Source organism: Mytilus galloprovincialis, chromosome 13, assembly GCF_965363235.1.
Source record: "Mytilus galloprovincialis chromosome 13, xbMytGall1.hap1.1, whole genome shotgun sequence".
In the NCBI taxonomy this organism is placed as follows: Eukaryota; Metazoa; Mollusca; class Bivalvia; order Mytilida; family Mytilidae; genus Mytilus; species Mytilus galloprovincialis.
In genome coordinates, this window is record NC_134850.1 from 44,531,923 (window position 1) to 44,559,669 (window position 27,747).

A 27,747-nucleotide genomic window follows, 5' to 3' on the forward strand; every position below is an offset into this window, starting at 1 on the left:
AATGATAGTGCGAGTGGGGCATCTTTGTACTATGGACATATTCTTATTTATTAACTGGCAATGTATAGTACTGCATTAATTTAGGTTATATATTTATTGTGTAATGCTTTCATAATACAAAACCTATTTCAGAAAAATAAATTGGAAAAATTGAAAAAGAACTGGAGAAATATTTTACTGTGTGCTTTTGAAAAAGAAATAGAGCGGTTAGTTAAGTCCGAGAATGGTAAGTATAGATGTTTGTTAGTAAAACTAGGTTTATATATTGAAAGGAATATTTGAATATTTTATTCAAACACCTTCTGAAGTGTAGGTTCATAAAATTCAAGGAAACAAAATATATTTATGACTTAACTTTAAATGCACAGATTTACAATATCAACAGCAGCATATTTTGAATTTGGTTTTGGAAAAAAATAATCATCATGGACAGTTAAAAGCCTATGCTAAAAAAATCTTGAGGACGGATGTTAGTTTGTTGGAACGGGACAATAAAGGGCTGACCCGTGTTAAGAGAGAGCAATATCTCTTGCACATAAAATAAAGTCTTTTAGATTTTGAAAAAGAGCAGGCTAATGCCACTATATGGCAGCAAAGTGGAAAGGGATTAATATAAGATGCTATAACTTGTTTCCCAATCTACTATAAATAAATATGTTTACCTAAACTAAAAAAAATCTGCACAATTTTTACATTCATGCAATTAGACTTTTGTTTACTATAGTCATCAATTTTAGGATATTTCAGAAATACAAATTTTAAAATTTCTTCCAAGAATTTCAATCCAAATGTTGAAAAGAAGCTTATTTATTGAGATATACTGAATTATTATATAAAATAGATCTCCATGTGTTATTTTATGGTTGTAATTTCAGGTAGCAGTGATGTTTGCGTCAGTCCATTTTTGAAGATGTTCAAACCAGAAGAATATGTTGACCTAATGATGACTGTGAGTTCCATATATTTTACACAAGGTCGTAACTTATTTTATAGAATTATTCATACTGATTTGAAATAATTGTCAATATGAATCAAAAGAAATTGGGGATAAGTCAATGAGACTTTTTCCATCAACTGAAAAAAAATGCATCCAGAGGTGGAAATGTGTCCTTAAACGTAGTGCTCTGTTAATTGGTAATCAATTTTATTAATTATAAATTTGATGCATACACATTCACATTGCAACACTACAACAATGTAGAATTACATGAATTAAGGGCTTTATTTAGTATGCACTTTTAAAAAGAACATGAAGGTCAATACAAACATATTCTAAGCTCACCTGACACAAAGAGCTCTATGTTTCAGACTGGAAAAAAATTGCATTTTGTAAAAAAAACAAATAATTTCTGTGCAGCATTATAGAAATAATCATATTTTTGTATTTTTGTCTACTTTCGTGGGTACCAATTTTCTTGTTAGAAGGAAAACTTACATGTTAGTTGATATTATAAGTTATCTACGTTCATATCCGTAGATATGGATATTTTAACACCCTGAAGTATCCAAGTACACCTTGAGGCGTTGCCGAAGGGTGTACAGGGTACTGAAGGGTGTTAAAATATCTATATCTACGGATATGAACGTAGATAACGAATTTATCTCCAGTCTTGGTCCGAATCGGACGAGTTTTAGGGAAATTCGGGTACAAATGTAACATGAAAACAACGTTTTTTTCATTATCTAAAAAAGTTTTATTGAAATTTGGAAATTTTACATAGTTTCTTCTGGGTGTAGGGTACTACACCTTTGGTAGAACCCTACAGGTAGTCAAATATAAGACGTTTTTAATACGGAGACAGATTGAGTCAAATTTGGCACTCAATGTTGTGAGAGCTACGTCATAGATGGTTTGACGTCAACGTGGGTCATTTGCATAGCTAGGTCAGTAGTCCCATTCCTTGAAAATGTGGTGGTCAAGTGATGCATTTAATGAAATGAGTGTAAATGATCAGCATAATAGGACAAAATTGTAGTAAAATAAATATTTCATTACAAACATCATGGATAACCTACAGAATTCAATATTTCACAAGGAGCAATCATGGAACGAAGGAAAACGTGTGTGAAGTTCCCCGGGACAATGATTAGCAACGTCCGGGGATATGGGTTAGCAACACCCAGGGGCTATGGGTTTTGTAACGACGTGCGTTAACCAATCAAAATCCTAGATATATACTAAGCCGGGGATAATTAATTTTGTAGTATCGCCAAAGTCTTCACACAAGTTTATAGGAAATTTGTCATTTATTGAGCATTTAATTTTGTGGTTCATGTGTACCCAAAAAATCCATGAAAATTGGTATCTGATGAATAATAATAAATCCACAGTAATGTACAATGATTTCTATTTTAGGAAGTGGAACGTTTATGTCTTGGATCAGGTGGATACAGTCCGTCTGCAAATTATCTGTGGCTAACATTTGGTAAAAGAATATATCAGATGTGTCTCATAAGGTTCAAAGATACACATGGAATTACAGACCAGGTAATATGTCCTCTTCTTGAACATCACCTAGATGATAGGATTGCAATACTTGACAACAACAAAGATGATTGATTATTGTTTTACAGTCACATGACCATAGCAGTGACAAAAAAAAATATGTTTACATACAGTGATAACAATAACTTAATGCTAATGCCTTGGCCGAAAAAATTCCTTAGAATGCCAGGAGATGCTTCTGAAAAATAATCATACCTTATTTGCCTTTGAAAAATAATCATACCTAATTCGCCTTTGAAAAATAATCATACCTAATTCACATTGTCACCACTGATAGTGGTTGCAAATCATTTTCTCTAGATATAACTTTTAGATAAGGGAACACTAGAATGAAGGACACGGTCAAATATTTAGGTTCAACTTTTTTATCTCTCTGCATACATTTATCTTTAAAAAAAAAGGTATATCCCCTCTCTTACTTTGAACTCAATGGAGTTGGGTAATGAAACTTTTTAATATTATTCATCACAACTTGCAGATGTGTTGCCTTCAAGACAGAAAAGAAGTTGTGATCAAAAACTTTGATTATCTGCCCTCGATGGATATACTTTAACCGTTCTGGAGTTATTCCCCTTTTACAGTGTTGTATGCAGGCACAGGCATAAGTTGTTACCTCTTGGGACACATTCTTCATTTGTTACAGCCTACATTTAAATTGTGAATATGAGAAAATATTTTTTATAAAGAGTAAACAGATGTTAAGTTTTTTAACTGACCATTATTGAAAGATTTAGTATTTGAAAAATGACTTTTATTTTGTAGATATTAAAGCAATACAATGATTTTGCTGAGTTGTATACAAGAGAAGATTTCCCTTTTAACAACCAGAGAGAATGTTGGCAAGAACTAGGTCAAAAATATATAGATGGCCCGTCTGCTGTAAGTACTGTTATAATTTATTCAGTCAATAACATGATTTTTGTGTCTTAATTTAAATTAGAAAATAAGGTGATGGTATAGGATTGCCATTAAGAAAACTTTCCAAGAATTGTGTTTATCAGTACAGATTAGTGAAGGTCTTCAACAATGAGCAAAACCTAAACATTTTAAGTTTTAATCTGTCTCAGCATAACAATAGTGGAAACAATTCACAAGAGAATGTCAACGTATATTTGTTCCGCCTAACAGAAGTTCCACTGGAAACTTTGTTATAAACAATGTTATAATATCTATTCCTGTTGGAACAAATATTCTATACCATTTATTCCGTTAGGAACATATACTGTAATATTTATTCCAATGGAAATAATATCAAATCAGTAGCTGAAATGAACAATAAATGTCTATCCCTTCTGTAACTTAACCAGGGCTTCCAAAACGGTCATATATTCCGGTCACTTGTATAATGTCTGGTAAAAGTCTGGCTTTGCAAAGCATGAAACTATCATCTACTTTTTAGTTTTCAAGGCTTTTTCGGACATTTTAACATAATTCACAATCTTTTTGACCCAACCTTTTGCCTTTAACATCCACACATTTCCAGTCATAAAAGTGACATGATGATTAATTACTATCAAAACAACCCCTACTTCAATACTTTCTAATTTTAATCAAGGCTAATTAATTGTTGGACAGCTGAAATCTACCTGTTCAGGTGACATCAAATATTTGAATAATATCATAAATTTTGTTTATTTCTTCAGGATCTGTCCATGAAAAGATGGTCTGACCAGTTGAAGAAAAAAGTAAGTAGTAAAAGTGAATATTAAATTTTGCAATTTTTCAAATGTTTCTAAACTTTTCATTTCATTGTTTAAAATAAAATGCCATTTTTTCTGAATTTTACTTATAAATGGAATTTAGTTTTTCTTCAAGGAAACATAACATTCACTCTGTGATTCAAAGTTTTTTTAAAAATTTTAATGACTTTCTTAAACTATCCTGGATTTGTACCAAACTTGGACAGAAGCTTGTTTATATCATAAGTATCCAGAAGTAAATTTTGTAAAAAAAAATACTCCATTTTTTTCTTATTTTACTTATAAATGGACTTAGTTTTTCTTCCAGTTAACATTGCATACAGTCTACAGTCAAAAATTTTAATACATTTATGAGATTCATAAACTATCCTGGATTTTGACCAAACTTGGACAGAAGCTTCTTGCAATCAAAAGATAGTATCGAGAGCATTTTTTCACTTCATTTTGTTTAAGCATAAGTATAAGTAGGCGAGACTGGGTTTTCGCAGAACCCTTACCAATTTTTACCAAAGTATATAAAGTAGTTCTATCATCATATTTGGTTGTCCAGCTCAGTCATGTATTTTGTATGTTAGACTTATTGATGTCAGTCTGTATGATCTTTAAGGCAGTTATTCAAAGTCGACACTTAACATTTGTGTATTTTTAGATTGGGAAGACTTTATATGAGTTAATAATGTACAAGTTAACCATAGATGGTAGTGTATTAAGTGATGACGGACCAGAACACAATGGCAGGGAACATACCAAGTGAGTACCAGTAAAACTTTAAACGATAGAGACTAAACCAACTATACTTTACAGCTTATTTCCTATTGCTTGTAGAGTAAAAATTTGGATGGCTTGCTTGCTTTGTTTGTATAAACATTTACCCAAGATTTGTAGTTAAGATTGACATATTCAAACAATATATAGAGGCATAGTTGAACCTGTATATTATATTATTTAAATTTGATTGGACGTTATTCCAATCACAATTGTACAATATACAAACAAAGCAAGCAAGCTAACCAAAGTCTTGCTTTACATACATTAGGAAATTAGCTGTAAAGAAAACTAAATAGATCCAGAGGACAATGTGAATAAAAGCAAGTAAACTTATTCACTATATTCTGCCATGTAATGAACTATTAAAAAAGTGGAAAATTACTGAAGACAACTTATGTAAGCTTTGTAAAGAAAAAGATAACTATGAACACTTTTTTGTCAACTGCTTATTTAATACAGACTTCCTAAAAATAGCAATGAAATTAATGAACTCCCTAGGTATAGACAAAAACATTATAAGTCTTGAAAATCTAGTAATAGGGTACAAAATTGAAGACTCAGCATACTTTGATATTAACTACATACTAACAATAATATCCTTTTCATTATATAAAGCATATTATGTCTCAGAAAAGAAAACAAAAAAAATAAACATTTTGAAAATTTTCCAGAAAGAAATTTCAGATATTATTGAAATGAACAATTTTAATAACAAAAATAATAGTAAGACAATTCTAAAAACAAATAGATTCATTGAAGATTTAAAAAAAAAATATTAGAATTAAATCAATTAAATGTTCGAAACATTATTTTATAAAAAGTACAAAACATTGTAATTTGAAACACAATTGTTAATTGTTTACAAGCCATATATGGTCATGTTTATTCACAGGTTCAATCATGCATGTCGGAATGTGTTACAGTTTGTAAAAATGTTCAACCATGCATAAGTAACGACATGGTACATATTGTTGTTTTATTCATAAACATTATAGGAAAAAAAGATAAACATGTGTAATCACGATTATTTAATAATTTATTCTAGTGTAGACAAATTGTGAATTGTGCACGCTAAAATGATTGACTTAACTTGTGTAATACATATACACGACGACATACAATAGATCAGTAGAAACTTAAACAAAAATTGCATACTTACCAAATTTTATAAAATAAGTTAAATCCTGTTTATGTAAGAATATTTAGACACAATCGATAAAGCGATATAACGCACATGCTTGCTGAACCAACACTAACTTTGCCCAATTTCTTTCAATGGAATACGGATCATTTGATAAAATCGATAACGGAAAAGATTCCGGAAAAGGTACTAATGTATAAAAAAAGGAAAGAAATTATTTAACGAAGATCTGTATGTGTATTCACAATATTTATTTTATATAATTGTGAAATCAATTGTACTATAGATACTAATATTATGAATAAGTTATATCTTACCAAATAGTGCTTCCCTAAACTATTAGGTAAACTAACATGAGGGATACTAAGTTACAAGCTGTAAACTTAGTAAATTGTTACAGCAAATATGCAATAAAGATATTATTACGTTTAAAAAAAAAAAAAAAAAAAAAAGCAAGTATGGGGTATACATCAGTGAGACAGTAGCCCAATGACAAAACTAACCAAAACATCTTCAACAATATACCATTTACAATATCATCAGCTGTAAATGGTTCCAAGTCTGTAAAAGTTGCGAATAAATTCAGCATAATATCCAAAGGTTTCCCGTCAATGCAAATTTTCCAAATAACCAAAACATAAGATAGATATAGGAAAATGTGGTGTGAGTGCCAGTGAGACAACTCTCCATCCAAATAACAATTTAAAAAAAAAAATAGGTCAATGTACGGCCTTCAACACGGAGCCTAGTATGATATATGACAACCATTGCTTTATTAAAAGGCTTCACTGTTAAATTGTACTTATTTACTTTTTTAAAAGAAATGAATTATTTGATCTTATATTAAGGAAATTTTGTTTAAAGTTTTCATATAAAACATATTTAAGTTACTCTTATCAATTGGAAAAGTGAAATAAAAGGGAAAAGAAGCCCCTGACAGCACCAAAAGGGGAACAAAAGAACAGAGAATGGATTTTACAATGAGAAACTACAGTACTTAAAATTAAATCTTTTGAAAATTAGAATTCCAATGAAAAACTAGCAGTGAAATCTGGATTTTTATCTTGTATTTTACAGAAATGAGATTCCAGCAATTTACTGTCTTTTCTTGTATTTTACAGGAATGAGATTCCAGCAATTTACTGTCTTTTCTTGTATTTTACAGGAATAAAACTCCAGCATTTTATTGTTTTTGTCGAGCCTGCAACTTTTGTTGCAGAAAGCTCGACATAGGGATAGTGATCTGGCGGCGGCGGCGTTAGCTCACTTCTTAAAAGTTTTATATTTTAGAAGGTGGAAGACCTGGATGCTTCATACTTTGTATATAGATGCTTCATGTTACGAAGTTTCCGTCAGTCACATGTCGATGTCCTTGACCTCATTTTCATGGTTCAGTGACCACTTGAAAAAAAAGTTCAAATTTTTTGTAATGGTGAATTCTCTGTTATTATAAGTAATAGGATAACTATATTTGATATGTGCGTACCTTGCAAGGTCCTCATGTCTGCCAGACAGTTTTCACTTGACCTCGACCTTATTTCATGGATCAGTGAACAAGGTTAAGTTTTGGTGGTCAAGTCCATATCACAGATACTATAAGCAATAGGGCTAGTATATTCGATGTATGGAAGGACTGTAAGGTGTACATGTCCAACTGGCAGGTGTCATCTGACCTTGACCTCATTTTCATGGTTCAGTGGTTATAGTTAAATTTTTGTGTTTTGGTCTGTTTTTCTCATACTATATGCAATAGGTCTACTATATTTGTTGTATGGAATGGTTGTAAGGTATACATGTCTAGCGGGCAGATGTCATGTGACCGTGACCTCATTTTCATGGTTCAGTGGTCAAAGTTAAGTTTTTGAGTTTTGGTCTTTTTATCTAATACTATATGCCATAGGTCAACTATATTTGGTGTATGGAAATATTTTATGATCTTTATGTCAGTCCTGCAGGTTTTATTTGACCGTGACCTCATTTTCACGGTTCATTGCACATTGTTAAGTTTTTGTGTTTTTTCTTAAACTATAAGTAATGGATCAACTATATATGTTGTATAGAAGCATTGTTAGCTGTATATGTCTGCCAGGCATGGTTTGTCTGACCTTGACCTCATTTTCATGGTTCATTGGTCTTTGTTTAGTTGTCTTGGTTAATGTTAAGTTTATGTGACAGTTGTAATAAATCTTTAAGCTTTATACTTAGAACTATCAACATAATATCAATGATTAGTATAAAAGGCGAGACATTTCAGTGTGTGCACTCTTGTTATCTTGTAATTTCAGGAATGAGATTCCAGCTTTTTACTACGTTTATCGATCATATAAAGGCAAATCTAAAGCAGAAGTTAAGGTATGTTATAAGTATCTTTATGTTGTCTTTGGATTTTGTTGAGTTGTTTCATTTTACCAAATTCAGTTTTAGTGTTAATTTTTTAAGACTTAATGGATAATTTATGTAAATTCTGAAATCTCTACAGCCTAGAAACAGTTTTCTTTTGATTGCATATTTGATTTTCGTAAAATCCTATCACCAGTTAAAAGTTTTCACTGCATACGTTGTGATCAAGAAACAAGCAAATGTACTATTATCATTGAACCCATACTGTTACTTTTTCAGCCACATCCAATTGTACTAAAATTACATGATGGTAACTATATACAAGATATTCCATTTGAGACATCAGAGCTACCTATGTTAGTGCCACCTATACCATGGCACTTACCAGACAGGGGAGGCTACCTCCTAAATCAACGTATGTATTTCATAAATAAATGGAAATTCTTAATTATTGGCTAAGAAAGTTTATGGATTTCTTTTTAAATTTAGATACAAATATTATTCAGGGAAGGACAATTTCCAGTTGCATTTATAGGAACAAAAACATCCTCGAACTGCAACTTTAATTACGAACACTCGCGTGTAAAAAATGAATCTACAAATACGGTGCAATAGCTTATAGTATCGTGATGCTATTTAGAACTACAAATTTTTCCATTATAATGTGGGCTGATCACACAGTATCACATACACACACACACCATATTATTTTGGAATATATGAAGGAAATCTATTACAATACTTAACTGTTTTTTCCAGTCAACTTTATTAATTGATTTATAATTACTATGAATTGACTGTTAGTGTTGCTATCCACCTATTGCAACTTATTTTTTAAAATCCTGACCAAATTGCAATTTGTTTTATAAATTCAGAATTTTGAATTTTGCAATAGTTGGAGAGCAACACTAACAGTCAAGTCAATGTAAAAGGGGTGACCATCATTGAAAAATGGGATAAATGTAAAAATAATGCATTTTCAGCAAAGACTGTGAGAATGGTTGACAGATCCATGTTCAATAATTTCTCTGTCATTGAATCTGTACCAAGTCACAAGTTAAATGGTGTATTTGATGCTCTGAATATACTTGACATGTGTCCATGGATCATTAACAAACCGGTAAGTAGATAAATTGTTTGCAAAAATGTTAAGAGAAGGAAGTGTTGAAAAAGAAATAAATTTGCACTTTTTATTGTGAGTGCTTCCTTTTATCAATAAATTATTTCTTCTTGTTCCTCTGAATTTGGATGTATGATTTTGCTATGGAATTTTATGATCTTTTGTATGTTACTTTTTCTTCCACTTTTTGATGGCAAGGTTGGGTATTAAAGAAGATTTAAGCACTTCTATTCACTTTTTACAATCCTTTTATTTGTCAAACTTTGATCTTAGGTAAAGTTAGTGATTAATAAGGATACCTTGTAAAGTGTATTTGAATTGTCTCCATGGTGTCTTTTACAAGTATATCAGTAAAAAAGGTTTGTATTTTACATCTGAAACCGGAGCTACTATTTGGACAGAAAATTTAGAGAAAACCACAGCAAAACAAACCCATTTTTTTTCTCCGCTATTCTAATTTTTCTAATAAATATATACTATTAATAATAAACTAGCTAATTTGATAAAACAGTTATAATTAATTTACCTGAATATCTTGTTAGATGTTAGAAGTTGTGATAGACTTGTTCAACAAAAAGGGAGATAAAAATTTAGACATACCCCGACCACCATCAGAATGTCCTGCACCACCTAAAATATCTCCGTAAGTATCTGTTAAATGTGATTTATAGAATATTATCAAGCAACTGTATGAAAAAATGATTGATATATGGCCTATAGATGTTTTGTTGTTTATAAGTTTCAGTTATAACTTATTAAGAGATTTTAAATCGTGATCAGTTACTTTTTGTTTAATGATACATTCGTTTATTACCTTCTGGATATTCATGTTTCTTCTTTATTTTTCGTTCTTCCTTATTATAGAATATAAATTCTTTCATTCAAAATTTTACAAGAAATTTAGGCCTTAGAGTGCTAACTATTAACAATGCAATCTGCCATGGAAATTACATTTTCAAGGGACATAATTCCTAAAAATATGATAAGTGTTGATTTTTTAAACCCTTTAAGTGAAATTGCTGGTAAGAACCATTGATATATATTTTTTTTAAATCTACAAGAAATATTTTTTTTATGCAATTTTCCATATTATAGTTTTAATTTCCAAGGGACATCATTGTTTTCAATTTATTGAAATGATTTTACTATTTCTTAGAAGAATATTCAAACCAATATTTTTCTTTTACTTTTGCAGTGACATGACCCCTGCTCAGAAGAATGAAATAAAGATAAAGAGAGGTCATCTTAAACAACAAAAGTCTGAAATGAATAGTCTCTGGTGTAGTGCACTGTATAAACTTTCTATTGCAAATCAGGTACACGAACTTGTTGTAGTAGAATATTTTTGTTATAATAAGGTACTTAATTTAATGCAAAACTCGAGGAATACCATGCTCCTGCACAATGCAGAAGTTGAGCAGCAATTCTTTGGGAATGATATTGACTTATCTTAAGATCAAATATGTGAACCTGCTAAAATGCTCTTGTTTTCCAATAGAAATTAAAATTCCATGTAACTTTTCAATAAAATTAGTGTGAGCTTGTTATCATAAATATTCATGAAATATTTGCTACTGAACTCTTTTATGTAAAGCAATAAACAACCTATTATTTAATAATGGTTTAAAATATGGATTAAGATATGCCTGTCATTCTGTCTAAGCAATGCTTTTCACAAAATATTAAGAGAAAGATTAGTTCAATGACAACTAGATCCTTTTAAAGTTTGATGATTAATAGAGATATGTTGTTTAAGAATCATAGGACTTTTATACTTCAAAAAGTATGCCTTTTTCATAGATATGGTGATAACTCAGGTTTTTCCACCAATTTATGTTACAATTTTTTGAGGAATTCACAATTGGTAAAAATTCTTTTTGTTCTATTTCAACATAACCTTGATTTTCCTGTTTATTTTCAGTATAAAGACGATATTTTCTGGTTCCCACATAACCTTGACTTTAGAGGTCGTACTTATCCATGTCCACCTCATTTTAATCATCTAGGTAAGCTATGTACTTATTTATGATTATGAATAAAACTTATATGCTTTGGTAGAGACATTATTGAACATCAAAAATAAAACTTATATGCTTTGGTACAGACATTATTGGACATCAAAAATAAAACTTATATGCTTTGGTACAGACATTATTGAACATCAAATAAGGTTCCTGTAAAATAGAAAATGACTGACGCCAAAAAGAAAAGTGATAGTTTTATGATTTCAATAGTTTAAGTGTCACAGATTCTAAGATCAAAAGTCGCAGATTCCTAAATAGCAATAAGGTCAGAAGAAGTATGTATGCCACCCATTTATTCTACTCTAAATAGCTGCATTAATCATTTTTATTGTTCATATGAGCAAAAAATGTATTGCAACTGATACAGAACATGGTCTATTTTAGCTTTTATGATTTCAGGAGATGATGTTACTAGAAGTATATTATGTTTTGCCAAGGGTAAACCTTTAGGGAAGAAAGGACTTGATTGGCTTAAAATACATCTGATCAATCTTACTGGTTTGAAGAAGAGGTATGTAAAAAGTAAAATCACAAAAATACTGAACTCCCAGGAAAATTCTAAACGGAAAGTCCCTAATTAAATATCAAAATCAAAAGTTCAAACACATCAAACGAATGAATAACAACTGTCCTATTTCTGACTTTGTACTTGGTACAGGCAATTTTTTTTGTTTAAACTGGTGGATTTAACCTGGTTTTATAGATAGTTTATCCTCTCACTTGTATGATAGTCACACCAAATTCCATTATATTGACAATGATGTGTAAGGCTATTAAATGACAAATCTATAATACTAAAATTACGAGGTCCAATTTGTCAGCCGTCATCACGTAAAAACGACGAATCAAAGAATTCAACTTTATATACAACTAATATAGTACAAAGGTGTAGATTAAAAATTACACCACTCCAGGCCCTTTTGTTTTCCACGTAATTAATATTGCCAATAATTACGAAGTTCCGGGTCGAGTCCGATACCGATACCAATAGTATAATCACCTGTTACCTATTACCTTATCTGTACGTTCCGCATCTGACAGGCGCACCACCAAACGGTGTATTCAGGATTAATATTCTATATATATACACGGGTCATAATCACAGGGTTGACACTACTAAATTGTCAAATTGTTACCTATTGTAGTATTTTAATCCGTAAGACTTTCTAAGATAACACACTACTAAATTGTCAAATTGTTACCTATTGTAGTATTTTAATCCGTAAGACTTTCTAAGATAACAATACGAATACTAAAAATCTGGACTAAAAATAAGTTTCAATTTGTTAGCGGGCATGACGTAAAACAGTGAATCAAAGAATTCAACTTTATTTATAACTAATATAGGACAATGCTGTTGATTAAAAAATACTCCATTCCAGGACCTTTTGTTTTCCAAATAATTAATATTACCAATAATTGATAAGTTCCAGTTCGACGGGTTCAAACAGAAAGATTTGAAAGCAGAGAAAATTGTGTATCTTATAATCGGCATGACTTTATCAGATGACAGTACTAATACTAAAATAAGGCTTGCGCATAGTTATATACTTTAATTCAGTCACAGACCCGCGATATCACAGGTGTGTTCTAGTATGATATAAAAATTTACCACGACATATAAGATTTTCTGGCCTAATGAAATCTAGTATAATCTGTAATGTTTTATTTTATATATAATCTATCAGATAAATATAATGATAATATACATAAAAATAGATGTATGGTTGTAAGATTGTCTTTTTTTAAAATAAATGGACATTTAATTTTCTTAACGTACATGTTAGGTTGGATTATCAGTAAGTTAATTTTGATTAGCTCTCTTAAAACATGATTTATGCATGTGAGAAGTATTGCATGTGTAGACTGGTAATAATTGTAGGTGTGTTGGTGATTTTAGTGTTTTATGTGTTAAAAGTGATCTTACATAAAAAAAAAATCCTGTTTCAGATCGTCCAACAAAGAAAGACTTGCTTACGCTGATGAATTGTTACATGAAATTTTAGATTCAGCTGACAATCCAATGGATGTAAGATTTAACACATATTCTTAAAAATTCATGTTGCTATAAACTATTACACAACAAAATGTTGAAAGAATTGAAATAATAACATACAACAAAAACTACACCATTATTATACAAGTTAGTAAAGACTTTAGAAAAAATGACTTTATTACAGCGGTGACCTTTGAATAATGAGGGTGGTAAAGGGTTATTTTCGTGCAACATGTTTTGCCAATTTTTTTTCACATGCAGCTGTGAAATGCACTTGAAATAAAAAAAAAAGGTTGGTTATTCAACCTGTTTCGTGAAATCAGTTAAAAGATCAACGTGTAGGAAATTTTTAATTGTTTGTTCACCGTGAAATGGCAGTTTTAATTTACATTCTTCCGTGCAGATACCCTCCCTTTTTACGCCCCTCAATAATAATTCAAATGATGCATAGATCTTACTACAGTAGGAGAAAAAGATGGCATCAAGACAAGGCAGGTGTTTGCTTTATAGAGGTGATATTTATAGGAGGTTTGACTGTATATTGAATTACTTTCAGGGAAACAAATGGTGGCAAGCTTCAGATGAACCATGGCAGACTTTAGCCGCCTGTAAGGAAATAGCTAATGCTGTCAGGAGTTCTGATATAGAGAAATATATCTGTCATTTTCCTGTTCATCAGGTAAGAAATATATCATACTGTTAGAAAAAGACATTAATGGAATAGCACAACAACAAAATATGAAGGTCATCATATACAGTGTTGTCATCGTATATTTGTTCCGCTTAACATAAGTTCCAATGAAAACTTTGTTATAAACAATGTCATAATATCTATTCCTGTTGGAACAAAAATTCTATACCATTTATTCTGTTAAGAACATATACTGTAATATTCAAATAAACATTCCAACACCCTGCTTAATCTAGCAATTTTTTCTTGTCCCCAAGTGTCAGATTACACAGATTACACTGAACTTTCATTGATAGATGGAGACTGTAGCCATTTTGCAAATCAAATGCTGTAAAAACAAAGATGAATTTATACTCTTTTTGAAAGAATTTTCTAGATTTTTCCTCTACAAATTCTTTATTTTACTTAACCTCCAACTTGGCCTTCTACTTTATTTTCAATGATAAGAATTGTCGTAGAAAATGATATTCCAAATTTATATAAGACATAAGAAACAAGATTACCTGTTTATTGGATGACAGAGATATTTATTCATTCAGGATAGCATTAGAATTTATGTTTGAAATTAAGAAGCTAAAATAAGAAATTTATTATAGATACACACATTTTTCGAAAATCTTATAATATCCCACTGATAAAACTAGCAATGCCTCTTACATGAAGGAAGTTCAGATTAAAAATTATTTAACCTATGTGTGCCTGTTCAATGCTGCAACATTGTTGACTAGTTATATTTTCTCAGGGCATATAGTTTCATTTTATAATGTAAACAAATATTAACATCTTAGAAGGCACAGATAAACAGTCTAAGGAAATAGATACAAGAAAATTATTGCATGCGTGCCAATGAGACAACTCTCCATCAAAGTCACAATTTGTAAAAAGCTAACCATAAATACAGAGCCTTGGCCCACACCAAACAGAAAGCATTAAAGGGCCCCAAAATGACTAGTGTTAAACCATTTAAACTGAAAAACCAATGGTCGAATCAAATAAAAAAACAAGAAATACTTATGAACCACATCAACAAATGACATCACTAAACAACAGGTTCAAAATGTATTGATAAACCTTGGACTTTTATAGGATGGTTCCTGTAATGGCTTACAACATTATGCAGCACTTGGACGTGACAAGGCAGGAGCAGAGTCGGTTAATTTGTTCCCATTTGAAGCTCCTAAAGATGTATATAGTGATGTTGCTGAATTGGTAGGTATTTACATGCATAAGTTAGACGGAAAGTATAGTTTTACATGACACGGTTGGAACTGAAACCTTCCCTAAACTATCCCCATAAAGAAGTCAATAGATTTGCTGAATTGTGCTTTTTTGGAACTTAGTAATGACAGACTTGATTTAGTCTGTTGACATATATTCAATTTAAGTTACTAGTTGTATAATTTAGTCTGTTGACATATACTCAACTAAAGTGACTAGTTGTATAATTTAGTCTGTTGACATATACTCAACTAAAGTGACTGGTTGTATAATTTAGTCTGTTGACATATACTCAACTAAAGTTACTGGTTGTATAATTTAGTCTGTTGACATATACTCAACTAAAGTTACTGGTTGTATAATTTAGTCTGTTGACATATACTCAACTAAAGTTACTGGTTGTATAATTTAGTCTGTTGACATATACTCAACTAAAGTTACTGGTTGTATAATTTAGTCTGTTGACATATACTCAACTAAAGTTACTGGTTGTATAATTTAGTCTGTTGACATATACTCAACTAAAGTTACTGGTTGTATAATTTAGTCTGTTGACATATACTCAACTAAAGTTACTGGTTGTATAATTTAGTCTGTTGACATATACTCAACTAAAGCTACTAGTTGTATAGACTGTTTGCACAGATAATTTTTCTCAACTTTTTCTTATATAATATTATTTTGTTATTATAAGAAAGATCTAAAGATGTGGCAATTAACACCATTAAAGACTGGTAAGAAAAGAAGCTTAACATTTGAAATAGTAAAGCTTTTGAATTGTACTCAACTTTAAAAATAAATATTTGGGATAGAGTGTTTGAAAAAGTTATGTATATTAGTTTAGATGTAAATTTAGAATACTTTGTAATTTATGAAGTAAATTTGTGTTCTTTCATTGTCAATCATTGTCAAGATTATGAATTGTCATTAGATATCTTTATCTCTGAAGTTAAATAACAATCACAAAAAATTTCAAAACAATGATTTAGCATTGCAATTGATCTTTTTAAAGTTTTCATTCATTTATTTCAGGTAGAAAAGGTTAGACTGACAGATGCAGCAAATGGAGATGAAATTGCACAAGTGTTAGAAGGATTTGTTCGTAGAAAGGTATTATTACGTCATTTACATTTGTATTTGAAAAGGAAAAAATTGAGTATGATAGTAAACAGGATCGTCAATAAAACGAGTCTAAGTCTCCTGAAAATCTGACTGCACTCTTCTTCATTTTCTGACATGTTGAGTCCAACAACGGATCAAAGTTACACATTTTTTTATCAGTTGATTGAATTTATCTTTGTTAAAAAAGATTAATCTTACTTTGTTTTATTTTCTAACTATAGGGTTATTATGTTTTTTTTCTGTCTGTGCATCTGTCTGTTGGTCCTGTTTCCAGTTAAAGTTTTTGGTCAAGGAAGTTTTTGATAAAGATGAAGTCCAATCAACTTGAAACTTAGCACATAAGTTTTCTATGATATGATCATCCTAATTTTAATGACAAATAAGAGTTTTGAACCCCTATTTCATGGTCCACTGAATATAGAAAATGACAGTGCGAGTGGGGCACCTCTGTACTATGGACACATTCTTGTTTAATGTTGACTTCTATAACATTGACATTGTTTTTGTACCTACTGTTGGACTCATCATGGTCAAATATGGTGAAGCCCTTTATGTGGATCCAAAATACTTAGGTGGAACCCTTAATAAATTCATTATGATTATATTAAAATGTAAATTGTATTAAAAAAATGTCTATTCAGTTATCTTTTAACAGTTAACTTATGAAATTTTAAACTGGATCAACATGTATCAAGCCTATAACTATTTTTTGTTTGATCATGTTCACAGGTTATTAAACAGACAGTTATGACCACAGTATATGGTGTGACACGTTATGGCGCCAGATATCAGATTTTAAGACAGTTAAAAGACATTCCAGAATTTCCAGAGAAACATCAATGGAAAGCCAGTCATTACTTGACAGAGGCTACCTTCAGTTGTCTACAGAGAATGTTCACATCTACAAAAATGATCCAGGTTGGTAGACAATGTCTATTGTAAAGGCTTGGATTGATTTTATTGAAGGTCTGGGGAACTTTGTACAATTGTACATGGTATGCAATGTCTAGTTTAAAGGCTTGGATTGATTTTATTGAAGGTCTGGGGAACTTTGTACAATTGTACATGGTATGCAATGTCTAGTTTAAAGGCTTGGATTGGTTTTATTGAAGGTCTGGGGAACTTTGTACAATTGTACATGGTATGCAAAGTCTAGTTTAAAGGCTTGGATTGGTTTTATTGAAGGTCTGGGGAACTTTGTACAATTGTACACAGAAACTATTTTCTGATCTTCCAAGCAGTCACTTATTGTTTGATGATGCTATGAATTTATTTCAACACACTGAGGATGTAATTGTTAAATAACAAATGGAAATACTGTAAGCCAACAAATTTATGGAGCCATTAATAATTTGCCTTCAATAGTAGAAAATTAATGGATTCACTGATTGTGTAGAATATGTAAAACTATGGTCTTAAATACATCAAGAGAATATAAAAAAACATATAAAATGAATGTCTGTGAAATTAGATATCTGGGATAAATGGGTTTGCAGTAAACTCACAGGACATCATGTGCATGTTTTGGTAAAGGACCATTTCAAAAGTTTTATAATATGTATGTGAAACAAAATTTTGCTGTTAATCTTATCTTTATGTCAACCACAAACCAATGAATCATTTGAATGTTTTACAGGATTGGTTCACAGAATGTGCTGATATGATATCTAAGACCTGTAATAAACCAGTCGAATGGGTTACTCCCCTTGATTTACCTGTACTTCAGCCTTATTTTAAACAGAAGACTGTAAATCTAAAAGGAATAACTAAGTTATCAGCTGAGTTTGATAGACCTGAGTAAGTGTTTATAGTGATAAGGTTTATATTTCATATATTGTGCTTATGTATGGGTATGTATTGTTTTATGGAGTTTAGTCTACATGAAATGCAAAGTTGTGCTTGGTGTATGAATCTATCTGTTTTGAAAATTATACTAAAAGTTCAGCTACTATTTATAAACACAGGAATTTCTCATTTGAAGTATTGCCTCAATGTGTACCATGGCAATTGAAGAATTTAAATAGATAAAGGAAGATGTGGTATGAGAGCAAATTAGACAACTCTCCATCCAAGTAACAATTTATAAAAGTAAACCATTATAGGCCAAGGTACAGCCTTAAACACAGAGCCTTGGCTCACACCGAACAGCAAGCTGTAATGGGCCCCAAAAATTAGTAGTGTAAAACCATTCAAATGGGAAAACCAACTGTCTAATCTATAAAGAAACGAGAAACACTTGTGAACCAAATATACCAAACAACCACTGAACATCAGATACCTGACTTAGGACAGCTGCAACGATTGCAGTGGGATTTAACGTTTTTATTGTACCAAGCCTTCTCTCTTTTTCTGAAACAATGGTATAACATCACAACATAGAAAAACACACTGTAAAATATCTTTTTGAAACATGTTTTGAAATATGATAATCTACTGGAAATTTTGAATGCATAATTTTAAAGTTGGTGAAATACTAGAAATGTGAAATAGATTACTTCTGACAGAAACTAATTTAAGTTCTATCATTTCTTGCAGCAAGCCTAACAGTCAGAAACAAAAGAATGGATTCCCTCCTAATTATATACATTCCTTAGACTCTGTCCACATGATGTTAACAGCTTTGTACTGTTGGAGGTTAGTGTAGTTAAAACTTCAATTATACTCTAGATTTAGATTTAAGTACTTTACTTCATACCAGATTATTAACACAAGAAGGTTTTTATTATCATACAAACTTTCAAAGATTTATATGCAAAATAAAACAAACACAGGTGTTAAGCAACAACATATTATATACTGTAAATTCAGAAATTATTGCAGGCATTTATTGTTGTGATTTTGTCAGATAAGACAAATGCAATTTTAATTTTTGCTAGATTGAGAAAAATCCTGTTTAATTCACATAAAAAAAAGTTTCAAAATGTGAGTTTAAATTATTGGGATAATAACCCTTCGCTTTTTTTGGCAATAAAAAGAATAAAGTATTAATTCCTGAATTTACAGTATAGTATGTCCAGTAATCATTTGTATTGTAACATTGTTGCATCAAGAATATTCTCCAAGCTACATCTAAGAGCCTGTAAAGAAATATCAGGTGTACAATGTGTTGGATTGAAGGCAATTTTACGAAGCTTTAAGGTGGTACCTAACACTACAGGGAGATAACTCTGTAAAATCAGCTAAACGTTTTAATCATGATGTGTTGTTTAGGAAATATTAAGCTTTTAAATGATCAAAACTAGTTTTTGTCAAATTGCTATGTAACCAGTGTATTTTTTCTGATAAAATGGCTGGTTCAAATTTTTCAAAATTTTCATATTTTTGTCAAAGGGTCAAAGTAAAATTTTATGAAAATTAAACAAGCCAAATTAAGTTTAGCGAAGGTGTTGGGTACCACCTTAATAAAATTTTCAACAATTTATACATTACATAACATTTGTTCAAGCATTCATTAAATTATATGTAAGTTAATTGTTATGGGCTTAGGCATACAGTCTTACTCATGTCTGTCTTTCAGTCTGACATTCTGGAAACAGATTTTAAGGACTTTTTTTTGTTTATTTGTATTATATGCCATTGTTTGTTTTTATTTTCAGAGCTGGAATAACCTATGTTTCTGTACATGACTGTTATTGGACACATCCATGTGATGTAGATATAATGAACAAGGTATTTTATCACTCTATAGAATCTACTCAAAATGTTCATTTGTACTTTGGGTGATTCCATACAAAGATATTGGATGATCAGATTGAGGGGAGGCACTTCTAATTCTTATATTTGTAGGTGTTTTTGTTCAGTAAAAGTTTTCAATCACAATTTGATTTGAATGGTTCTTTGTGTCTGGATTTCAAATTTTGACACAGGAGCCAAATGAAAATAATTGTTTTGCATCTTGAAAAGGTAATAAATAATAAGGGAAAATGTGAAGGCCACAAAAGTCAAGGTTGAGCATGTCATCATTACTTTGGAATGCATGAAATAGTCTCAGATTTGTGTAAATTAGATACTTTAAACAGTGTGCCTTAATGGATATGACACTTAATGATTGTGTATTCTTTCTCAATTTTTATACCTTTATAATAATCAAACACACATGTACAGATACAAATCATGCACAAATAAAATCAATAGTCTACACAAATATTTAAAAAGGTCAGTAACATTAAATTATGAAATCACTCATGGATCAAAATAAGTTCTGAATGGTCTCTTATGAATTGATCAAACATGCATTTTATCAGGACTGAGAAATTACTTTGACTCATCAGACTTTTGACACAACAAGATTCATTGAGACGAACAAACCCTTACTAATCAAATTTTACTTCTCTCACTTAACATATCAATAGGCTGTGTTGTGTTCTTGGACATTAATGGTATTTTTTATGATACAGGATTCTAGGAGCCTCCACTTTATTTTGTTCTTAGCTATGACTTTTATCTTGGACCTTTTCACATTGCAGATATGTAGAGAACAATTTATAGCCTTACATAGCCAACCTATTCTGGAAGATTTGTCCAAATTTATGCTGGAAAGATTTGGTGACATTCCAAAGTATGTATATCTATATAGTGTAAAACTTGAAATAAGGAATTTTGAAGGTCTTTTATTTTGTTCAGTTGATTTATGAAATGAGGTTTTTTAACCATTTTTACACATATTTCTATCATAAAATGGATGAGTTAAGTTATATATATTGAATTCTTTGTAGAGTATAAAAATATTTTTGTAAGTGCCTGTTGTAAAAATTTCATGACAGGTTGTATGTAGTACAATTAATAAGGCCTTTTCATCTTTCACAAATTTTATTTTAGGGTTTTAGCTATATATTACTGTATTTATTATTTCAGGGACGTTACATTGAGAGCTCTTTTAAAGGAATGCCTAAGTAGGGTGCCAACAAAAGGTAATATTAAACATTTCTATGAAGGTTTCTAATTCAGCTTCTGTGTAGATAAAATAAGATTTTATTTTGCTTTGATAAAGTGAAGGAGGCTAGACTTTGCAGTTTGCTGCTTTTGGAGGCAGCAATGATGTATTAGTTTTGTAAGTAGGTCAGTTTAAAAGAGACGAGGAAAATATCAAATGGATAATGGAACTCATAAGTCAATGACAAAATCACAAAACCATGCAAAATATGACTTGGGCCAAATAAAAAAGTATGTGTGGTTCCAGTTACATCTGAAAAAAAAGTTAGGGTAGGTAGGTAGGGATTTTTTTTTTTTATTTTATGGTTTTTTTTTACATTGAGTCTATGGGAGCAACATTCTGACTTTAACAGTGCTTAATGAAAAATGACAATAAAATCTCTAGGGTAGGCTATTTTTCAGCTGAAAAAGTAGGGACGGTAGGGTTACTGGAACCACACATACAGTGAAACCTGACTAAACCGAACCCTTTCGGGACTTGAGATTTTGTTCGGTTTTGGCAGGTATTCGGTTTCATCAGGTTCACAATGCATAAAATGTGATATGATTGGTCTTCAGAACAAGTTTGGATTAGACAGGTTTCCGGTTTATTCAGGGTTCGGTTTAATCAGGTTTCACTGTATATTTTTATTTGGCCTAAAAGACAAACAGCAGTATACAAAACACAATAGAACCAAATGACATTTGTATTTTACATGTAAGATTATGATTAGTTCACATTTAGGATGAACCAAAATTATTTACCAGTGATACTCAAATGGAGCAAATTTACATAAATTACTCCTATTTTGATTCTTTCATAAATTTCTAGTCAACTTAGTTTGATACAACAAGGGTAAACTGTGTTATGTCTGCTCATGGTAAGATGGCAACCATTTACTATTTGAAAATATGCAAATACAAACATACCCGTTTGAATCGAAAATGGTTGTTTTTACAGAACAATTTTACTCTATCAAATCAAAATGGGATGTGTCTTATAGGTCTTCTTTGAATGAAAAAGTTCTGAATTTTCCAGTAGAATCTAAATAAATGTTTTAGGTCATGCTTTTTGCTCATCTTACCATAAGCAGAAACTATTTAAAAGATTTTATTGAATATATATCAACTCCCGGAGAAATGTATATTTTGATCTTTATTGTCATTCTAATTATAATTCAATTGTGATGTCAAATATTTGTTCCCATTGTTTTATTTGAATTAGAACTTGGCCATGTTTACAAAGCAAAAGACGAGCACCATATTAGACAACATTTATTGCATTCATTTGACCTGTTTCTTAATTTTCTATTTTAGGTACATTTGATCTTAATAGTGTACAGAATTCAACATACTTCTTTAGTTGATGTGAGCTGTATGTAGAACAACAAATATCATGATTCTGATACTCCAAAGATTCTCAATCAAAGATACTCAGGAAGTCATGTGACTTTTCCCTGATCATGTGACTAAAATAAACCCAACTGTGATATAGTAGTGTCTGTGAAGATGCCAAGTGTAGTTTATGATATTTTTAAAATATCTACATGTGAAATAATTGTATTACCCATTTCAAAAGATTAAATACTGTCCCTTTTAATTATGCTATGCAGTATCATCTAATGAAAAATATTGATGTCCCATATTATTGCAACAGTATTTGTGATGTTATACATTTTTTCGTAAGATATTCGGTAATTGATATAACTTGTATTTCATTACTTCTTTTTGTTATTGTTTAGTAGAGAGATTTGTGATGACTGATTTGAGGAGGGAAGAAGTTTTGGTGGTGTTAAGAAGTTCCTTTCTTATTTTTAAAAGAAATTTTTTTTTGGGTACAAAATCACCATGCGTTGTGAAGATTTTGTACAATGGAAAATCAATTGAATTTAAAATCTTTTCTAAATGATTTCTACAATTTAATTTTCAAAGATGCTTTAAGATGAAAGTGTGTGTTAGAAAACCCCAATTTATTGTCTACTGGACATTAAATGTATTGAAATAGGAGAATTTCTGTTTTCAAATGTTATGTCTTATAAAGATTTTCATGGTGCTTTAAAAATGTTTGTTTTATAGTGCTAAAATACTAATACTAATGGTTACTGTAAATTCAGAAATTATTATTTCGATTTTGTCAGTTTATACTTAAATACGATTTTAATTTTTACGATTTTGAGAAAAATCCTGTTTAATTCATATAAAATATTTCAAAATGTGAGTTTAAATTATTGCGTTTACAACTCTTTAGCATTGTTTGCATATTGCGTTTACAACTCTTTCGCATTTTTCGCTATAATAAAAACCACACAATAACTTCTGAATTTACAGTACTTTGTACATTTTTGTTTGCTGTGATACATATTTATATAAGAATTCATAAGGACCTCTAATCAGGTATTTAATATATTTAATTTTTCATTAATAATCTAGAAACATTGTAGGAAGTCATAATGCATTTTTGTGAAAAAGTCTGTTTTGTAAATTATGGTTGTGATGATATAAGATTGCTGAACAAAAGAATACTTGATATAATTAAGGGAAGACATCAAAAGTTCAATGTAGGATAAAAAAAACTTAATTCATATAGTTTTTTCACTGACCCCCTACCCTCCTCTTAACTTAATTTGGGAAATATTGATTGACCAATAAGGATATATATAATATCGATGTTAATTAAACAAAACTTGCAGCAATTTTGACCCCCCACCCCAAACTATTTGAATTAAGTTTTTTATCCTTCATTGATTTTTTGATGTCGGCCCTAAAATTCTAAAGGTAAAATTAGATTGAAACTTAGAAGGATTTTATCTTTTAAATGTATATGTTATTGGTTGAGCACAAAACATTGGTAAAGACAGGTTTTAATATGCTATAGTTTGTTATTCCCCTTCACCACCATTTAGGAGGGGTAAATGGTTAATTTTCCTATTTGGCTATAAACCAAATTGAAATGTGGTAAAACAAATCATTAAAAGATTCTTGCTAGATCATCATGATCATACTAATAAATCAAGTATGGCTAAACAAAATTAAAATTGTACAGAAAACAATTTTTTCTTATCTCTAGTGGCTGGCTGCTAAAACAAGATGAATTTATTTGATATATGTTGGAATTTGTGCATATAAGCTTTTACCATGGAGACTTGCTCAAATTGTGTCAATCGAAACTTATCTAATAGTGTATTTCTGGTACATATGTAGCAATGAATGCATATTTTGTGTGGTACAAAAATGTACAAGTTTGTATATGAAATCGTTGAACATTGAATGTCAGATTAATCTTGAATGATTGATATAAGATAAGCATATAAGATTGTATGATACTGTGTATATGTATGAAGGAGACCTTTCCTGACTTAAATTGCTATTTGAAAGTTAAAAGGGTGGAATTAATATGCTTAAAAACAAAGTTTTGTTATTGTGTTTTTTTTATTTTGCAATTTTCTTGAGAAAAATGTATTGTGGAATAAAAAAAATGAACATGCATGAATTTTTTTTCCACAATCTTCATAAACTACTAATAGTATGCCAAAATATGTTAACACCGCAAAAATTACCATAAGCATAAAAAAAATATGTAAATATTATAGTATCATTTAATTTTCATCCACTTCCTGAGGATATTTTGATGGAGACTGTTTTCGGTGAAACGATTTTTTAACCTCAACCTTAAAGTATCGTATGTTAATTGTTATTAAGTCTCCCAAACAAAGTTTGGAGACTTATTGTTTTTGCTCAGTTCTTATTATTTTTATTATTCTTCTTCTTCTTCCTCTTCTTCCGCCACTTTAAAAATGAACTTGTCCGCAACGTTTCTCCAAAACCGCTTGTCAGATTGACCTAGAATTTCATAAAATTGGTAGACTATTTCAGATGAATCAGACAACCTGTTGTTGGGTTGCTGCCCCTGAATTGGTAATTTTAAGGAAATTTTGCTGTTTTTGGTTATTATCTTGAATAATATTATAGATAGAGATAAACTGTAAACAGGAATAATGTTCAGCAAAGTAAGATTTACAAATAAGTCAACATGACGGAAATGGTCAGTTGACCCCTTTAGGAGTTATTGCCCTTTATAGTCAATTTTTAACCATTTTTCGTAAATCTTAGTAATCTTTTACAAAAATCTTCTCCTCTGAAACTACTGGGCCAAATACTTCCAAACTTTAACTGAATGTTCCTTAGGGTATCTAGTTTGTAAATTGTATCCGAAGTTGTGATCTATCAACAAACATGGTCGCCATTGCTAAAAATAGAACATAGGGGTCAAATGCAGTTTTTGGCTTATAACTCAAAAACCAAAGCATTTAGAGCAAATCTGACATGGGATAATATTGTTTATCAGGTCCAGATCTATCTGCCCTGAAATTTTCAGATGAATCAGACAACCTGTTGTTGGGTTACTGCCCCTGAATTGGTAATTTAAAGAAATTTTGCTGTTTTTGGTTATTATCTTGAATATTATTATAGATAGAGATAAACTGTAAACAGCAATAATGTTCAGCAAAGTAAGATTTACAAATAAGTCAACATGACTGAAATGGTCAGTTGACCCCTTTAGGAGTTATTGCCCTTTATAGTCAATTTTTAACCATTTTTCGTAAATCTTAGTTATCTTTTACAAAAATCTTCTCCTCTGAAACTACTGGGCCAAATACTTCCAAACTTTAACTGAATGTTTCTTAGGGTATCTAGTTTGTAAATTGTATCCGAAGTTATGATCTATCAACAAACATGGTCGCCATTGCTGAAAATAGAACATAGGGGTCAAATGCAGTTTTTGGCTTATAACTCAAAAACCAAAGCATTTAGAGCAAATCTGACGTTGGGTTATATTGTTTATCAGGTCAAGATCTATCTGCCCTGAAATTTTCAGACAACCTGTTGTTGGGTTGCTGCCCCTGAATTGATAATTTTAAGGAAATTTTGCTGTTTTTGTTTATCATCTTGAATATAATTATAGATAGAAATAAACTGTAAACAGCAATAATGTTCAGCAAAGTAAGATCTTCAATTAAGTCAATTTGACCAAAATTGTCAATTGACCCCTTAAGGAGTTATTGCCCTTTAAAGACTTTTTTCACAATTTGTTCATCATGTTGACTTACTTTAAAAAATCTTCTCCTTTGAAACTGCTGTATCAATTTCAGCCAAACTTAGGCTAAATGAGTTTCAGAGTATCTAGTATAAATTTTATATTTTATTACCTTGTATGTCAAGAAACATAGCTCCTATGGCTAAAATAGAACATAGGAGAAAATGATTATTTTTTTTGGCTTTTGAAGAAAATAGGACGATCCAAAAAACATTTAAATAAATTGAAAAGCCAAAATAATCATTGATGAGAGATTTAACCAAAAGAATTAAGGTGAGCGATTCAGGCTCTTGAGAGCCTCTTGTTTTTCTTCAAATTCATACAGATTATGATATGATACAAGTGACATAGCTTTAAATGGTTATCGCCAGCTGCTGCCATCGAGTCGGTGCTATAGTCTGATATTTATGGCAATTTTTATGCCAAATCTCAAATATGGCTTAATCATTTGTGTTCACCTTTATCTTGCAGTACAAATGACCACCAAATGAACTGTACTAAGAATTTTTTGGAGGGGTTATGACGGTATACTCTGTTACAATGTATATTATATATATGGTTAACAATATTACATTTTATGCTGTAACGACTGATAAAAAATATAATTAGATGGTGTACAATTACTAATGGGGCTTCAATTCAAAAGATCAAAAGACAAGGTTATGAACTACTAATTATCACCATATAATCTCAACACAACGAGCAAAATCCAAACTGTTTAGTATGAAAGCTATAAAAGTCCTCAATATACGGCATCAAATAAAACATAATTTTGTAATATAACCAACAACATTATTTGAAAAAAAAAAAAAGTCACAGAATGCAAGACATAGTCAGTACAATGACATTAACTGTTTGTATAAAGCTGTAATTGAAAGATTGCTTGTGTAATGAAGTTTTTATCTGTCTTATCTCCTTTTTAGCTCACCTGGCCACAGCTAAAAATAGAACATAGGGGTAAAATTCAGTTTTTGGCTTATAACTCAAAAACCAAAGCATTTGAGCAAATCTGACATGAAGTAAAATTGATTATCAGGTCAAGATCTATCTGCCCTGAAATTTACAGATAAATCGGACAACCTGTTGTTGGGTTGCTGCCCCTGAATTGGTAATTT

General features: G+C 30.6%; 1 protein-coding gene across 1 annotated transcript in view; it reads left to right on the forward strand.

Annotated features, from left to right (window-relative positions):
• The window catches only part of LOC143057623 (DNA-directed RNA polymerase, mitochondrial-like), a 36,155-nt gene extending 10,927 nt beyond the window's left edge, over positions 1 to 25,228 (forward strand). Inside the window, exons 9-32 of the mRNA XM_076230965.1 lie at positions 133 to 226; positions 876 to 949; positions 2,357 to 2,488; positions 3,269 to 3,385; positions 4,150 to 4,191; positions 4,856 to 4,956; positions 8,401 to 8,467; positions 8,735 to 8,870; positions 9,439 to 9,575; positions 10,118 to 10,218; positions 10,771 to 10,891; positions 11,497 to 11,581; positions 11,999 to 12,110; positions 13,550 to 13,628; positions 14,152 to 14,274; positions 15,373 to 15,495; positions 16,537 to 16,614; positions 17,356 to 17,544; positions 18,263 to 18,423; positions 19,162 to 19,260; positions 20,223 to 20,295; positions 21,093 to 21,184; positions 21,481 to 21,536; positions 22,855 to 25,228. Of these exons, the coding sequence (XP_076087080.1) occupies positions 133 to 226; positions 876 to 949; positions 2,357 to 2,488; positions 3,269 to 3,385; positions 4,150 to 4,191; positions 4,856 to 4,956; positions 8,401 to 8,467; positions 8,735 to 8,870; positions 9,439 to 9,575; positions 10,118 to 10,218; positions 10,771 to 10,891; positions 11,497 to 11,581; positions 11,999 to 12,110; positions 13,550 to 13,628; positions 14,152 to 14,274; positions 15,373 to 15,495; positions 16,537 to 16,614; positions 17,356 to 17,544; positions 18,263 to 18,423; positions 19,162 to 19,260; positions 20,223 to 20,295; positions 21,093 to 21,184; positions 21,481 to 21,536; positions 22,855 to 22,904 (2,442 nt within the window). The 3' untranslated portion in view covers positions 22,905 to 25,228. The remainder of the gene's footprint in view (positions 1 to 132; positions 227 to 875; positions 950 to 2,356; positions 2,489 to 3,268; positions 3,386 to 4,149; positions 4,192 to 4,855; positions 4,957 to 8,400; positions 8,468 to 8,734; positions 8,871 to 9,438; positions 9,576 to 10,117; positions 10,219 to 10,770; positions 10,892 to 11,496; positions 11,582 to 11,998; positions 12,111 to 13,549; positions 13,629 to 14,151; positions 14,275 to 15,372; positions 15,496 to 16,536; positions 16,615 to 17,355; positions 17,545 to 18,262; positions 18,424 to 19,161; positions 19,261 to 20,222; positions 20,296 to 21,092; positions 21,185 to 21,480; positions 21,537 to 22,854) is intronic.
• Positions 25,229 to 27,747: the final 2,519 nt, after the last annotated feature.